This window comes from Dipodomys spectabilis, unplaced genomic scaffold (assembly GCF_019054845.1).
Source record: "Dipodomys spectabilis isolate Male_0828 unplaced genomic scaffold, ASM1905484v1 ptg000187l, whole genome shotgun sequence".
Lineage (NCBI taxonomy): Eukaryota > Metazoa > Chordata > Mammalia > Rodentia > Heteromyidae > Dipodomys > Dipodomys spectabilis.
The window spans coordinates 12,870,868-12,888,790 of NW_024870864.1; the positions used below are offsets into that span (position 1 = coordinate 12,870,868).

The following is a 17,923-nucleotide window of genomic DNA, read 5'->3' on the forward strand; positions in this document are numbered from 1 at the left end:
AATTTAGTTGTTAGTACAGGGAACTCAGAAAAGGGGTTACACAAATGTAAAATGTATGAATCAAAGATATTAAAGTGTTTGAACAACCGTTCCCCTTAGTCTCTTAAGTTTTTAGGTTGATATGCTATATAGACATCTGGGCACTGTTGTTGCTGAGGAAAGCTTCCCTTTAAAAACAAAGTGGATGTTTTCTCAAGCAGCTGAATTGCTAATACTTTTAAGTACCCCTTTACACCACTTTTGGAAACGGCAAGGAATTAAACAAGGAATTAACAGGCAATTTTTGTGGCAAAAAGCACACCAAAGCTACTTGGTAGCTCGGCCCTTGGGCCAGCATGCTGCAGTTGGGCTCCAAACCTGTCTTCCGGCGGCACCAATCCCGGCCCCTCGGGCGTGCAGCTACCAACCCAACTGCTGGGGGTTGGCGCCGGCCCGGGGAGATGGAAAGGCAATTGTCACTTATGAAGTCATCCGCTGGGGGGAAAGAGTGGACACTCAGTAAACGCACCCACTTGGCCGCGGAATCAGCTGACTGGTAATGCAAGGCGCGAGTTCCAGCCCCTTCCGGTTGGAGCGTAAACCACCAAGGGGGTCCTGACGCTCCATGATGCGTTCGCTCTGCGCGATTCGCGCCGCCACGCACGGCCGCTCGGCTGTCCCCGCCCCCTGGAGGGTGTGGCCGGTGCGCCTTAGCGCACTGCGTTGCACGAGCCCCGCCCCTCCGCGACGTATAGCGCGTTTGAAAGCAGTTTCCCTGGAGATCGCCGCTGCACCGGCGTGCTATGGAGCCGAGGCTAGTCAAGCCGCCTGGACAAGATTTAGTTGTTGAGCGTCTCAAAAGCCAGTACGGACTTAGGGGCAACTGTTCCAGCGAGGTGAGACTAAAGGTGGTCTTCGCGTAGGGGGTGGTTGCTGTGAAGGCTTCGCCGCGGCCCTCATGGGCTCCCAGGCGCTCTCCGGGCCTGTCCTCATGGGCCGAGTGCTGCTTAGGAAAGCCTTGCTTTCCCTCGGGAAAATTCCATCACCATAAACTTTCCGGGGCTTACCACGAAAGTAGTGTTGAGTGATACCAGCGAAGCACGGAAAACAGGAGGCTTTTATTTTGAAGTAATTACCAACTTAGAGAAAATTGAGTAGCTCGAATTTTTCTCGCCATCACTTGGATTTAACCAGTTAATGTTTTGCCTCATTTGCCTTACCGGCTTCACTGCATCCACATATTTTGCTCTCTGAGGGTAATTTACTGGCTCCTTTGCTCCTACATAAATAAGTTTGTCTTAGGAATAAGGGCATTCTAATATATCTTCTAACAGATATTATATATCTTCTAATACATTTTCAGGAAACCTTTTATTGGTACAGTACTCTAAGGGTCATGTTCAAATTATACTAATTATCTCAATTATGGTTCTTTTCAGAAAACATTTTGGTGGGGTGCTGGTGGCTCACGCCTGTAATCCTAGCTACTCAGGATGCTGAGATCCGAGGTCACAGTTCACAGCCAGCCAAGGCAAGAAAGTCCATGAGACTATTATCTCCAATTAGCCACCCCCCCCCCCAAAAAAAAAAATCAGAGTTGAGCTGCGGCTCAAGTGGTAGAGCACTATCCTATAGTGAAAAAGCTAAGAGGCAGCACTCAGGCCCGAGTTCAAGCCCAAGTACTGGTACATTTTTAAAAAATTGGTGCAGGTAAAAAAATTCCAAGAATAAACGTTTCATTTGATTCTCTTGCAGCCTTTACTACAACAGAAGTTCAGTCTTTGTTTTACATAACAAAAATCTTTTGTGAATTTTAAGATGATTTATTAGAGTAGCCCTCAGTTCAGATTTTTCTGATGGGTTACTCTTTATTGACTCTCATTTTTTTGTATGTATGTGTGTGTATGTATGCATACCGCAGCTCGAAATCGGGCTCAGGTGCTATCCCTTAGCTTTTTTGGCTCAAAGCTAACTAATGATCTGCCACATGAGCCATAGCTCCACTTCCAGCTTTTTTGTGGTTAATTGGGAGATAAAAATTTCTCAAACTTACCACCAAGGCTGGCTTTGAACCTCTATCCTCAGATCTCAGCCTTCTGAGCAGCTAGGACTACAGATGTGAGCCACTGAAGCCTGGCTGGTTATACATTTTTGGTAGGAATATAATATAGTGAAGTTTGGATTGCTCTGATGAACCAAAAGGTATATAATGTTGGCTGCTTTGCTATTGGTGTTTTTCATAGTGACCGCTTGGTTTTGGGGGGTGTCTACTATATGTCTCTACATTAACCTTTGTAATGTATAATTTGTGGAAAATATTTTGAGAGAATAAATTCAATCTCTCTCTCTCTCTCTCTTTCTTTCTCTCTCTCTCTCATTTTTTAGCATGACTTTTCAAATTTTGATCAGGCTAAATATAAGAGAAGATCTCTGATCTCCCCAGGTAAGAGATTTGAGTGTTTTTAACAAGTCAATTTGAGGCAAAAGATTTTTTTTGGATGTGGTTAGTGATAGTCTTATGGTACTGTTTTCAATCTGGTAATAAGATAATAGCAATCAAGATTTTGGAAATAAATGTGTACGATATCTTTAAAAATCAAAGTTAGTAAGTCTCTTATTTTCTTATGTATGTTGGCTTTTCAATTGCAATATATCTAGCTTCCCTTCCATCCCTATACCAAGGCTGGGGTTCAAACTCAAAGCGTCACTCACGTTAGGCATGAGTAGTCTCTACTACTGAGTTACATCTACAACTGATAATGTCTGCTTTTGAAGATGTTAAAAATTGTAATATATTGAGTAAAGAAAACTGATTGCTATTTTCAATCATAAATTTTATGTTCCATTATAACAGGGATTGATCAAGTACTTGGAAAAGATAATTGTAATGTAAGGTTAGGTTAGTTAATAATATCTTTGGTAATCTGCAGCATTATTGCTATGGTAATATGTATTAAACTTAATATACTTATATATATATATATATATTTTTTTTTTTTTTTTGCCAGTCCTGGGGTTTGAACTCAGGGCCCGGGCACTGTCCTTGAGCTTCTTTTGCACAAGGCTAGCACTTTACCACTTGAACCACAGTACTATTTCTGGCTTTTTCTGTTTATGTGGTACTGAGGAATCAAACCCAGGGCTTCATGCATGTTAGGCAAGCACTCTACCACTAAGCCACATTCCCAGCCCTTGTTAATACTTTTAAATGATTTTTTTTTCCACTAGTAAAACATACTAATCATTAAATGTTAGGAGAATTGAAAAAGACTATCTTTAAAAGTTTAAAAATCTGGACAGTGATGATTTATGCCTATTATCCTAGCTTCTCAGGAGACTGAAATTAGAGAATTGGGTGAGGAGCCAGATTCAGTTAACCTGCAAAGAACTGAAGTGGAGGTGTGACTCAAGTGGTCAGGCACAAGATGTGAGTGGAAAAATCCTGAGGCCCTGAGTTCAAGTCATAGTACCAAGATAGATATACACGGTTTATCAGGTGGTTGGTTAGGTTTTCATATTTCATTTTGATATCCCATTTATTATCATATTTCATTATTTCATTTTTAATTTTTGGGATCTTTTTTTGACTTTTTTTTATAGTGAAAATACTATACAGAGGGGTTACAATTATATGGGCAAGATAATGAGTACATTTCTTATCAAGCATTGTAGCCGCCTCCTTTGTTTCCCCTTCCTATCCCTTCCCATCCTTCCCTTGCCCCCCCCACCCAATCTTCCCCGCTCCCCTCCCCCCACTAAAATTGTAAAGTTCGTTTTCAACATAACGACTTGTACATTTCATTGTTGCAATGGGTCCACCTGTAAATTTTTGGGATCATTTTTTAATTTTTATTTTTATTTAATGACAGTGTCTTTTATGTGGCCTAGGCTGACCTCCAACTTACAGTCATCTTGACTCAGCCTGCTGAGTGCTGGGATTGCAGGTGAGCGCCATCATGCTTGACCATTTTGAGTTTTTTTTTTTGTTTTTTGTTTTTTTTTTTGCTAGAGATTGACTTCAGGATCTCAAGTTTGGCAAGTACTTTACCATTTTAGCCACAGCCTCAGTCTTTTTGCTTTTAGTTTGACTTTTAGATAGAGAATTTACTAGTTTTAACCTGGATTGGCCTCAAATCACAACTCCTGCCTTCTCATCCAGAGCAGTTACAATGATAGGCATGCCCCACCATGCCTGGCCCCATTTTGAAATTTTATTCATTTAATTATATTTTTATTATCTTTAAGTAGTTGTATAAAGGGTTTACCATTCCCCATTTGAAGTATTAGGTAATGTAACTTATGTATAGATATTTCTTTTGATGGGTTATCTCAGATAATTGGTTTAGTAAATCTATTTTGTTTTAAATTGGAATGGGTTGAGTTGAAAAATACTCATTCTTCAAGAATGAGGAAGAGTTCCAGATTGTTAAAAACATTCTTAATAATATCAAACTTCAGTTTGAAATTTGTACTAAAACCTTTAAACTTCCAAGAGAAAAAAACCTTGAAAATTATAGTCCAAAGGGTGAACAAATGCAGCAGTGGTGCTCATTTATACATTATGTTGAAAATGAACTATGTAACTTGTGGGTGAGTACGAGTCAGGAGACTGGGAGAGAATGAGACATTGTCCAAAAAGAAATGTGCTGGGTTGGGAAGGTGGCTCAGTGGTAGAGTGCTTGCCTCCCATGATTCCTCAGCACCACATAAGCAGAAAAAGCTGGAAGTGGCACTGTGGCTCAAGTGGTAGAGTGCTACCCTTGAGCTGAAGAGCTGAGGGACAGCACCCAGGCCCAGAGTTCATGCCTCACAACCAACCAACAAAAAAAAACAAAAACAAAAAAAAGTACTCACTACCTTACTTATCTAACTGTAACCTCTCTGCATATCACCTTTACAATAACAATAAAAATTAAAAATAATGACATCCCATTAAATTTTTGAGGCATAGATATGAATGTCAGAGGAAGGAACATACATTTGCCTGATTATCTATAGTAGGTTTTTATGTTGCTATGATCAAATACTTAAGAAAAGCAGCTTAAAGGAGGAAAGATGTATATTGGCTCACGATTTTCAAGAGTTCAGTCTGTGGTGACTTGGTCCCAAGTGCTTGGAACAGAGCATCATAATAATAGGAATTTGTAATTGAGGAGAGATGTTAGAATGGAAGTAGAAATAGGAAGCAGTCATGGACAAGATCCTCCCAAGGACCTGCCTCTACTGACATACTTGCTCCCATCATCTGAATCTCCCCTCTTGGTTTCCAGAGCCTCCCAAAATAGTGCCACAAGCTGAAGACCAAATTGTGACACATGAGCCTGAGAGAGGGGACATTTTATATTCAATCGTAACAATATCTGAATTTTTTGTCGCAGTTTTCCTTTTTATTTTTTTTAGCTATAGAGGCTTACAGTTAAGACAAATGGGGACGTGAGGAAAGAAGGGTAGATTTTGGATTTTAGTCTGGATTCTGAATTTCTAAGTAACATACCTACTAGTTAGGTTACTTGGAAAAGTTCAGTTCTTTGCTATTTTCCTGTTCCATAGGATAGGATTGAAGACACTTATTTTACTTGCTTCACAGAGACAAATAAGTTAATAATGGAAAAAACATTTTGTAATCAATGAAATACTGTATAAATATAAAAATTGATGTCTGATCTATATGCTTTCATTAGGGAGACATGGAGATAAGTCATTCAGTGATGTTAGTATCTTACCTTTAGGAGACTAGAATGAGAGAATTAGTTGATATCAGTATATATTTTTTTAATTGACAGATTTGGATATCTACTCTTCTGGAGATAAGATTGGTTCATCATTAAGATGTTATTCAGATGAAAGAATGAATTATTCAACACCTTTTTGCAGTTCATTTAAACACTTAAATGTGAATGGGTAAAGTATTCTGAATTCTTAATGTTATTATCTTCTGAATAAAGGAAATATTTATGTGCTCCTTTCCTTGAGAGGAAATATATGCAATCTGGATCCCACTGAATAGCTAAAGAGACTCACTCACTTATAGAGTTTATCTTGGAAGACCTGTTTACTTTCTTTAGAAAGATATAGAACTGTAATACGAGACTTCAGGCAACTCTGTGTCTATTGTATGTCTTGGAATGTGGTAAGCACTGTACATAAGATAGTTGGGAGAGAGATTGAAAAGGAGACTGTAATAAGAAAATATATATCTTTACATTGCTGGGTTGTTAAATGAAGTTTCAGTTTTGTAAAGGACTTTAATATTTACAGATACAATCAGTATAAAAACAATGGGAGCAAATGTGAAATAATGTGAGTGTAGGGGGGGAGGTGTATGTGCCCCTGCTCATGTCAATGCACGTGTGCGCACACGTGTGTGTGCGCACGCATGTGTGCGTGTGCTTGTACGCATCATGCACCCATGCATGTGCCTCTGTGCCTCTTTGCCTCTACGTGCCTGCCTGTCTGCCTGTCTATTGGAGCTTGAACTCAGACCATGGGTGCTGTACATTAGTTTTTCTGCTCTACCACTTGAGCCATAGCTCAACTTTAAGTTTTTTGGTGGTTAACTGGAGATAATAGTCTCCTGAACTTTCCTATCTGGAATGGCTTTAAATCACGATCCTTAGATCTCACCGTCCTGAGTCACTAGGATGATATGCATGATCTATCAGTATCTGGCTGATATACATTTTTAATTGAATATTATTTAGTGACATCAATATGTGGCAGAAGAAATGTTGGTTTTCAGAAGTTAACATTTTGAAAAACGTGAAAAGGTGTATGAACACACAATTTGAAATGTTGATGTGATATGGAGAGAAAAGATAATTAAGAATAAAATATAAATTATTGGTATGATGCATGTGAGCTTGAAATTTTTTAAATAAATTGCCTTTTGAGCACTTAAAAAAAAATTTTTTTTTGGGTCCGGTCGTGGAGCCTGAACTCTGGGCCTGGCCACTGTCCCTCAGCTCTTCAGCTCAAGGCTAGCACTCTACCACTTGAGCCACAGCGCCACTTCCGGCTTTTTTCTTTTTGCTTATGTGGTGCTGAGGAATCGAACCCAGGGCCTCATACATGCAAGGCAAGTGCTCTACCACTGAGCCACTTCCCCAGCCCTTGCTGTGCTCTGTAGTGTTATAATTTGTTTTATTTTCTTAACTATTTGGGTGTAATTCCAAATTATAATTTTAAAGTTTTGGACTATGAAGGTCTTCATACAGTTGGGTATTTTCACAATCCCTAATTATGATCTAGTCTAGAATATGATGTCTAGCACAGGAGCTACAAAGCACATGTAGCTATTTAGTACTTGAAAAGTGCCTGTTTTAAATTGAGATACACTATATGTGGAAAATACATTCTGGGTTTCAACATAGTGTCTTGTACATCTCACTGTTACAATGGGTCAACCTGTATCCCAATTTAAGCATTTTGTTTTTTCTTCTCCCCTCCCCAAATTAGAAAAGTGTATATACAAGATGCAGGGCACCGGAATCAAATACAGTAAAAACAGGGGTTATTCCATGGGGGAAGAACATACAAAAGAAACATTATAATGTATAAGTACATTAAAAACAATAGCAAGAAAGAAAAAAACACTTGTGTCCTGTCTTGGGATTCATTTTGCTTAACATCATCTTATATGGTCATATGTACATAGCTTTTGACCTCTTCTGCTTGTCCTAGACATATACTAGTTATTGCAAATAAGGGAAACTTATATTTCTTTGGGCTTGGCTTACTTCACTTAATATAATTTTTCCAAGTTTTTCCATTTCCTAACAAATGGGCAATGTCATTCTTTATGATGGAGCATAGAATTCCATTATATATATATATATATATATATATATATATATATATATGTATATACATACACGTACATACCACATTTTCTTTTTTTTTTATTGTGAGAATACTGTACAGAGGGGTTACAATTACATGGGCAAGATAATGAATACATTTCTTATCAAGCATTGTAGCCTCCTTTGTTTCCCTTTCCCATCCCATCCCCCTACCCCACCAACCAGCCCTCCTCCCCCCATGCCACATTTTCTTGATCCATTCATCTACTGGGGGGCATCTGGGTTGGTTCCATATCTTAGCTATGGTAAATAATATAGCTTATATTCTTTTAAAACAGTGCTTCTCTAGAAATTTCAATTCTGAGATTATTTGTTTTTGGAGAGAATACTTGGGATTCTATAGCTCTGTTCCCTTTTATATAACTTTTCTGTTATTTGACTTCTTTAGGGTTCCTTTTCCTCATGTTAAATATTAAGTCTTTTACTAATAATAGATAATACTTGTTATATCTATCACATTCAATGACTGGGGAACAAAAAGAAGAATTTGGCAGCTGCAGAGGATTGTACATGTGTATGTAGTTTTAAATTTGGTCTGTTTAATGTGTAGAAAAGGTGGAAAGGTGTTGGTTAGTTCGTTATCAGAATCAGTGTCTTAATTTTTACATCTTGTGTATTTTTGCATTTGAAATTTATTTTTACTTTTTTCTCAGTAAGCTGTTTATATTTGAAAAGCAATTTTATCTTTTTCAAGTGCTGTAATAAATTTCCAGATTTTTGTCATAGAATTTTTTTTTAAAGCCTAGATGATGAACTGGATTCTTTTCATGATTTGAAGAAACAGGAAACAGAAGAAGAGTTAATTAAGAGCAATCGTAGAGTTAGTACTTCCCAAATAACCAAGGAATCTTTTAAAGACATAGAGAAAGGTAAAAGAAATATTCATTTAAATGATAATTTTGTTAGAGTGCATAAACCATAGTAATAACTGTTCTTAGGACTAACTCTATATTTTGTGTTCTGAATTTTTATAAGCCACAAGTTTGTTACTATGTATTAAACTAAAGCATAAAATAAAACTTGCTGTTTTCCAGTTGTACACTAAAGATCCTCAATTCAGCCAAATAAGTTAACAATTAACTCAGTACTTTTATGATGTTTTCCAATACTTTTTTGTGTTGGTGTATAAATGGAATGAGGAAAAGATTGTGATAGTATCTGTCTAATGCTAATATTTTGAGAAACTACTCTAAATTATTTGTTATAACTTTCTTAGCTCTGATTAGTAGTATAAGAGGGTGCCCATTGTCATTTGGGCTACAGGATTTGGAACACAGGTTGCCCTTTTGTTTACATACATTTCATCTCTCCTTTCCCTCTACTTCTGGCTTTTTGCCGGTTTATTGGAGATAAAGAGTCTTAGGATTTTAGTGCTCATTGATTTCAAACTGTGATCCTCAGATTTCAGCTTCCTGAGTAGCTTAAGGATTACAAGTATGAGCCACTGTGCTTGACTCACCCACATATATTTTAAAAGACATAAAGAAATTACATAAATGAATCTTGTACTCATAAACAGATGTATTGAACTCAAATTGACATGTTGAATCCCCTCTATTCAAATACTTGAATATAATAAAATTTAGATATAAAAAAAGAAATGACATAATTGTAACCATTACATAGTTCTTTAAAAATAGGCAAAACAAAGACAAAGATATAAGCAGTGGAAATTTAAGGCAATGATTAGCAGTATGATTGGGTTAATTGTTAATTTGGTTTAGTAGGAAGGGAAAATAAGATGAAAGATTTTCTTTTCTTGGCAGTACCAGCGTTTGAATTCAGCCTCACACTTGCTAGGCAGGTCCTGTACCACTTGAACTATGCCTCCAGTCCTTTTTGCTTTCATCATTTTTCAGATAAGTTCTTGATTTTTGTCCAACTGGAATTCTGTTTTTTTCTTCTGTATAGCTAGGATGACAAATGTGTGCCTAACACCTAAATATTGCTTGATGTGGGGGTTTATAGGCTTTTTGTCCTGACTAGTCTTGAGTCATAATCCTACAGTTCTCAGCCTCCCAAGTATCTAGTGTTAGAAGCATGAGCCACCACACCTAGCACAAGAGAGATTTCTGAAGTAACTTTTCATTTTTTGGTCTAGGCTTTCAGTACTTGCATGTTTTCATACACATTAAAAGAGAAGTTGTACAAAGTGCAAAGTATTCCTTTATACTCTATGCAGATTTTCTGAGTGTTACAACATCACCGTTTTTGCTATATCATTCCTTTTTTCCTTTCTAACAATACTGTAATTTTTACTTAAAGCAACTCTTCCTGAAGATTACTCTGAGAATATTTAAAACTTTTGCAGTTGCCCCGCCAACTAATGTGGCCTCATCAAGACCTCGTGCTGAATGTTGTAGTGATACCAATGACAGTCCTTTGAAACATGTCAGTTATGCAACATCTAAAGTATCAAACAGGCATAGCATACTTCCGCATCATGTAAATCAGATATATGATGAATTATTTCAAATACATCAGAAGCTACAGGTAAGTAATAAATACTAAATTGAGGATTCAGAAGTATGTTTATGTCCTAGACAAAGCATTTACAGTATTGCAATATTTGAATCTAAGGTGTTAACATTTTAAGAGGGCTTAATGCAACCAGATCCTGAGCATACCTTTGTAATGTAGGGAGGGAAAAAGGGTATGTACCTTTTGGACTGGAGACACATATTGTCTTCTGTTGTCATCTTCTCTGAAGTAGTAGATTAAGCAATCTATGGGTGTGTGTGTGTGTTTCTCCCCCTAGAGAGAAATAGTTGCCCATGAAAATGTACAAAAGATTTATGGACTGTAAGCAATCTACGTGTGTGTGTGTGTGTGTGTGTGTTTCTTCCCCTAAAGAGAAGTGTGTGTGTGTGTGTGTGTGTGTGTGTGTGTGTGTGTGTGTGTGTGTGTGTGTGTGTGTGTGTGTGTTTCTTCCCCTAAAGAGAAATAGTTGCCCATGAAAATATACAAAAGATTTATGGACTGTATTTAGAACTGAGTAGACAATTGAAGCTAAATTCACATTTGTACCATTTTTTAAGGTGTGTGTTTTTTCTTCAGTTGTATCTAAATACTGTCTTATTATTCTTATCATTTGGGCTGGGGCCATGATCAATATATTTATGTAGGCCTGGAATCTTTCAGCATGAGATGATACAAAGTTGTGAAGGTAAGAGAGTAGCCACAAGTAGAGTGTGTAGTAAAATAATGTGGACCATGAAGTTGAAGTAAAGCAAAGAATTTAAACTATCTACATTTTCTCTAGGGAAATAGTATTGCTGAAAACTAAGTAAATCACAGTGTCAGTGGGCAGACCATAATTTGCAGAATTTGTAAACATATTTAAAAAAACACATTTACATTTTGCATTTTGCTTTAGTGTGAAACCACAGCACAACAGAAATTTGCTGAAGAACTTCAAAAGCGAGAAGAGTTTTTAGTAGAAAGAGAACAGTTGCTTTTCAGACATGAAAATGCCTTGAGTAAAATTAAAGGTGTTGAAGATGAAGTTGTTACAAGATTTCAAATTATAAAGGAGGTAATTATGTATGATTGATTTTATTTATTTATTTTTAATTGTGAAAATACCATACAGAGGGGTTACAATTACTTGGGCAAGGTAATGAGTACATTTCTTATCAAGCATTGTTGCTCCTTGCCTCCTCCTTTGTTTTCCCTTCCCTTTCCATCCCTTCCCCTCTCCCCTTCCCCCCCCCCCCCCCAGGCCAAAGTTGTAAAGTTCATTACATTGTCTGTACATCCCATTGTTGCAATGGGTCTACCTGTATCCCTATTTAAACAATTTGTTTTTTTTCCTTCCCCTCCACAAATTATACCAACATCAAATACAGTGAAAACAGGGGTTATACCGTGGGGGAGGGACATACAAAGCAAAAAGAAATCATCTTATAAATATGTTAGAAACAATCGCAAGAAAGAAAAAACATTTGAGTCTTTATCTTGGGGTTCATTTTGCCTAACATCAACTTACCTGACCGTTTCTGCTTGTCTCAGACATATACTAGTTATTGCAAATAAGGGAAACCATGGGACCTATGTTTCTTTGGGCCTGGCTTACTTCACTTAATATAATTTTTTCCAAGTCTTTCCATTTCCTCACAAATGGGGCAGTGTCATTCTTTCTGATGGAGGCATAGAATTCCACTGTGTATATATACCACATTTTCTTGATCCATTCATCTACTGAGGGGCATCTGGGTTGGTTCCATATCTTAGCTATGGTAAATAACGCTGCAATCAACATAGTTGTGCTGGTAGCTTTAGTATGGTCTTGTTTGTGATCATTTGGGTAAATGCCCAAAAGTGGGATTACTGGGTCATAGGGTAGCTCTATGTGGAGTCTTCTGAGGAACCTCCATACTACTTTCCAAAGTGGTTGAACAAGTTTACTTTCCCACCAACAATGCAGTAAGGTTCCCTTCTGTCCACATCCCCTCCAGCATCTGTTGTTATTAGATTTCTTGATTATAGCCATTCTAACAGAGGTGAGGTAGTATCTCAATGTAGTTTAGATTTGCATTTCTTTTATGGCTAGAGAGGTTGAGCAATTTCTTCATGTGTCTATTGGCCATCCATCTTTCCTCTTCAGAGAAATTTCAGTCTTTAGCCCACTTATTTATTGGGCAGTTGTTTCTTTGAGGATTTGTTGTTGGGGGATTTAATTTTTTGTGTTCCAAGTATATTTTAGATATGTCTGTTGTATGGCTAGTGAAGATCTTCCAATCCCTGGGCTTTCTATTGATCTTGCTAGCTATGTCCTTTGCCATGCAGAGCTCTGCAATTTCATGCAATCCCATTTGTCCAACCTTTCTCTTTGCCAGAGAGACCTAGGGTTTCTCCTATTCCATCCTGCAATGTTTTCAGAGTGTCTGCTTTAACTCCAAGGTCTTTTATCTATTTGGAGTTGATTCTGGTGCACAGTGATAAATAAGGATCTTGCTTAGTTTTCTACAAGTGATTAACCGTTTTTGTCAGCACCATTTACTGAAGAGTCTGTCTTTCTTCCATTCTATTTTTTTAGCTCCCTTATTGAAGTTTAGATGGCTATAGGTCTGTGGGTTCATTTCTGGATTTTCAATTCTATTCCATTGGTCCTGAGGGACTGTTCTTGTGCCAGTACCAAACTGTTTTGATTACTATGGCTTTGTAGTAGAGTTTGAAATTTGCTATTGATATTCCTCCAGCACTGTTCTTTCTGTTAAGGATCATTTTGCTATTTGGGGTCTTTTATTCCATATGAATTTTTGGATTGCCTCTTCTATTTCCTTGAAGAATGAGGTTGGAATATTGATAGGTATTGCATTGAATTTGTAACTAGCCTTGGGAAGTATTGCCATTTTCATGTTGTTGATCCTTCCAGTCCAGGAGCATGGGAGGTTTTGCCACTTTCTAAGTTCTGTTTTGTTTTCCTTTTTCAGGTTTTTAAAGTTTTCATCATAGAGGTCCTTCACTTCTGTATGATTGATTTTAGAGTAATGTGATTTCTCCTTTTTTCTTAGATTCACTAGTTATTACCATTTTGCTATATTTGCTTCTTTTTCCTTCTCACACCTAGGCACCTTACTGTTTGAACCATTTGAAAGTAATTTAGAGAATCATGATATAGTGTCTTGAAATACTTCAACATATATCTCCTAAGAATAGGAGATAAATACAATTATCATAGCAGAAAAAGAGTACTGTTTGAATAATAATATTTAATATACAGTTCACTTTCCCAGTTGGTCCCTATATTATGCCCTTTAATTTCCTGTCCTGATAGTTCTCCTTTTTCAGAATGTTATATAAATAGGATTTTTTCATGGTTTTTCTTTAAGTTGCTTTTCAGGAGAGTTCATTCATTATGTATCCTGCTATTTTCTTTTGAGTTTAGTCTTTATTTGTGACTTACTGTGCTTCTTGATTTTATAAACACATGTCTTTTTTCCAAATTTTGTAAATTATCAGCTAATATATCATCAAATAATTTTTCTGTCCTAATTGCTTTCTTCTCTGTTTTTTGTTGTCCAGCAAGTCATGTGTTTAGTTTGTTTGCTATAAAAGATTTCTAAGGCTCCGTTCCTCTTCTTCCATCTTTTTTCTTCTGAATTCTTCAGACTCTGAGTAATTTCTACTGATCTCTAACTTCAGATTTTATTTTGTTGTTTTCTTACAAGAATTTCTGTCTTTCTACCCACCTTATAGACATCAGTTAACTCATTATCTGGGTCATCTTAGAGTAAACATCTATTGATTTTTTTTTTTGATACTTAATTACTTTTTTTGTTCTTTATATGTTCAAAAATTTTTAAATTTTATTTGAAGTCTTTTGGAAGTTATGTTTTATAGATTCTGTCCAGTTATAATCCTCTGTAAAATATTATTATTTAAAGCATTTATTCAGATCAACTATGTTTGGATCACAGTTCTTTTTCAGCTTCTATGGGCCATGGTACCCATCTCAGGTCAGCTTTCAAAGACTTTGCAGTGATGCATGTACCACTTAGAGGTTAGTCTGATACTAGCAATAATTCTCTAATCAGTTAATCAGTTCTTTTTAAGAACCTGCTCTGCAGTTGTCTGTCTTGTACCTCAGCATTACAGGGTAGAACTGAGCTTGATGTACAGAATTGCACATACACTAAAGCAGAAAGATCCTCTTTCTGAACTGTTCTTCTGAGGTTCTTCCCACCTCTGGTTTCCTGATTTCTCTGCTAGAAGGAATGTTTTGTCCCAGAGTTTTTGTGGAAGTTTTTGCTCCATTTCCTTAGGTTGTAGGGCATGCTGGGGCAAACCTTACAGAGAAAAGGAAAAACAAACCCAGGACTTCACCCCTTAAAGTTTGTTCCTCCAAATTTTCAAAGCAGATTTGTTTTGTTTGTGATGCTGGGAAACAAACCTAGTCCCTTTCACAGATCAGGGAGTGCTAACTTCCCTGCCCCCCAATTTATAACCATAGACTGCTTCTATAGTGTTAGTGATATAGGACCTTACCTAATTTTCAGATTTTTTTTTTCCCCTCCTAGCAACATAATGCAGAAGTTGAACATTTAACTGAAGTTCTCAAGGAAAGGAATAAAGAATGCAAGAGATTGAGATCATCTTTCGATTCACTCAAAGAACTGAATGATAATCTAAAAAAACAAGTAAGACCTATTTTATTGGTATAAAACCTAAGACCTAAGCATTATATTTTAACAAATTATAAGTCAGTGTTAGAACATATGTTAGCTAGAGAAAATTTCAGCTAATTGTGTGTGTGTGTGTGTGTGTGCGCGCGCGCGCGCGCACACGCACTGGTTCTGAAACTTGAACTCAGGGCACTGTCCACAAGATTTTTTTACACAAGGCTAGTGCTGCTCTACAGCTTGAGCCACAGTTCAACTTCTGGCTTTTTTTTTTTTTTTCAATTGGAAATAAGACGAGGACTTTTCTTGCCCAGGCTGGCTTCAAACTCTGGTGCTTTTCAGCTCTTAGCTTCCTGATTAGCTAGGATTACAGATGTGAGCCACCAGTACTTAGCTCATTTTGTCTAATTTTGTTAGCTTTATTATAAAGGACTTATAAATAATAAGATTTTTTTTCTTTTCAGGACAGGGGTTTGAACCCAGGCCTTTGTGCTTACTTGCCAGGCACTCACCACTTGATTAACACCCACAGTCCTGTTGGTTTCATTATTTTTTTGAATAGAGTCTTGAGTTTTCTACAGACCAGCCTACACTGTGATTCTCCTATTGCCATGTCCCACGTAGCTGGGATTACATGCATGCATCCCCATTCCTGCTTTTTTGCTACTGTTTTTTTTTTTTTTTGTCCCGTGGTGGGGCCTGAACTCTGGGCCTGGGCGCTGTCCCTCAGCTCTTCAGCTCAAGGCTAGCACTCCACCACTTGAGCCACAGTGCCACTTCTGGCTTTTTTCTTTTTGCTTATGTGGTGCTGAGGATGAGGAATCGAACCCAGGGCCTCATGCATGCAAGGCAAGTGCTCTACCATTGAGCCACCTTCCCAGCCCCCATTCCTGCTTTTTCTTTTTTTTTTTTTTTAAATTTTATTTTATTTTATTTGAGAACATACTGTACAGAGGGGTTACAATTACATGGGCAGGATAATGCATACATTTCTTACCAAGCATTGCAGCCTCCTCCTTTGTTTACCCTTCACCATTCCTGCTTTTTCTTGGTGAAGATGTATTTCACACACTTTTTGCCCAGGCTGGCCTTGCACCATAGTCTTCCCTATCTTAATCTCCCAAGTAGCTAGGATTACAGACATGAGCCAACACATCTGGCTAATAAGATATATTCTGAAGCTCTTGATTCTTGTTAATCTATTTTGGTAAATAGCTGATATATTTGGTAGTTTGAAAAACTTCTTAAAAACAAGGCCATTAGTTTAAAGAAAATCAAAAGAAAACTAATATCCTAAGAATTATTAAATAAAAAGTCACTGATTTTTTTGGCACTGATATTCACCATAACTAATAAGTGTTTACTTGTTTAGCATGGGTATAGTATGTTAAAACATTGAACTGTAATTAATTATATATGTAGGTGGTAAATATAGGTCAATGAAGAATTCTAAATGACATATCAAATGTATTCTTGTGAGTTTTTTGTTGTTGTTGTTGTTTCTTTGTGCTGAGTCTGGAGCTTGAAATCAAAGCTTGAACTCAGGGCTTGAGTTCTGTCCCTGAGCTTTTGTGCTGAGTCACGGTTTTACTTCTGGCTTTTTGTGTTGTTAGGGGTAAGAGTGTCATGGACTTTATTGCCTGGGCTGACTTTGAACCATAACCCTCAGATCTCAGCCTCCTGAGTAGTTGTGAAAACAAACACACACTTTTTAAAAAAATGTCCTTTTTGCTAGTGTTTGTCTAAAGAGATGAAAATAAAGGGAGTATGTTTAGAGAGAAACAAGAATGGTTATGTTTCTATTTGATATTGTATGAGGAGATATAAATAGAATTTTAAAAATATAGCCTTGGACTTGGAGACATGAATTTTAAAATATAAGTAAGCTTAGACTCTTGGAGATAATTTGCCTCCTGGAATTCTTTAGCAAGATCTTTGTCCTTACATTCTGTTTCTGCTTTGATTTACTGTTGTATCTATTTGTTATTTGAACTCTTCTTCTTGGTAGTGATACCTCTTTATCTTATATTTTACTTGATCCAGTTATACTTCCAAGTTTATTTATAGTTTCCTACAGTTGGGATATGACCTTAGCTCTCAGTTGTCTGTCAGAAAGACTCAGGATTAATAAGTAAATTTAGCAGAATCTCTAAGTAATTTCAATTACTTTCAATATGTATAAAATATTGTAAGTATATATATATATATATATAATATGTTATAAATATATAAAAATATATAACATAATAAGCCAGGTGATGGTGCCTAACGCCTGTAATCCTAGCTACTCAGGAGGCTGAGATCTGAAGATCACAGTACAAAGCCAGCCCTAGCAGGAAAGTCTGTGAGACTCTTTTTTTCTTTTTTTTGGGTGGGTTGTGGGGCTTGAACTCTGGGCTTGGGCACTGTCCCTGCGCTATTCACCTCAAGGCGAGCACTCTACCACTTGAGCCACAGCTCCACTTCCGGTTTTCTAGTGGTTTTTATTGGAGATAAGAGTCTCACAGACTTTCCTTTCCTGGGCTGGCTTAGAACCATGATCCCAGATCTCTGCCTCCTCAGTAGCTAGGATTATAGGCGCGAGCTACCACCGCCCAGCTTGTGAGACTTATCTCCAGTAAACCACCAGAAAACTGGAAGTGGCTCTGTGGTTTAAGTAGTAGAGCGCTTGCCTTGAGCTGAAGAGTTGACGGACAGTGCCCCGGCCCAGAGTTCAAACCCCACGACCAACACAACAAAAATATATATCTATATATCTCTCTCTATATATAAATAACATAATAAAAACTATATTTAATAGTATATATTTATAATACGTTATTAGCATAAGTATATAAAATTAAATATATAAAACATTGTATATTTACAATATAGTGTATATATTAATATATAATATTGTAAATATATTTTAGGAATATATTAATATTTAAATATGCTAAATAAATACATAAATATATAATT

At 36.9% G+C, this 17,923-nt stretch overlaps 1 protein-coding gene across 6 annotated transcripts in view; it reads left to right on the forward strand.

The window, feature by feature from the left end:
- Positions 1-740: 740 nt before the first annotated feature.
- Positions 741-17,923, forward strand: part of Ccdc138 (coiled-coil domain containing 138) — a 41,440-nt gene continuing 24,257 nt past the window's right edge. Inside the window, exons 1-8 of one of the 6 annotated variants that reach the window (XM_042695344.1) lie at positions 853-875; positions 2,365-2,422; positions 3,849-3,923; positions 5,763-5,880; positions 8,580-8,707; positions 10,150-10,331; positions 11,215-11,373; positions 14,861-14,980. In XM_042695344.1, coding sequence (XP_042551278.1) covers positions 5,828-5,880; positions 8,580-8,707; positions 10,150-10,331; positions 11,215-11,373; positions 14,861-14,980 — 642 coding nt within the window. In that variant the 5' untranslated portion in view covers positions 853-875; positions 2,365-2,422; positions 3,849-3,923; positions 5,763-5,827. Of the gene's footprint in view, positions 876-2,364; positions 2,425-3,848; positions 3,924-5,761; positions 5,881-8,579; positions 8,708-10,149; positions 10,332-11,214; positions 11,374-14,860; positions 14,981-17,923 lie in introns of those variants that run through there. The other 5 variants (XM_042695342.1, XM_042695346.1, XM_042695345.1 and 2 more) reach the window with 5 other exon arrangements.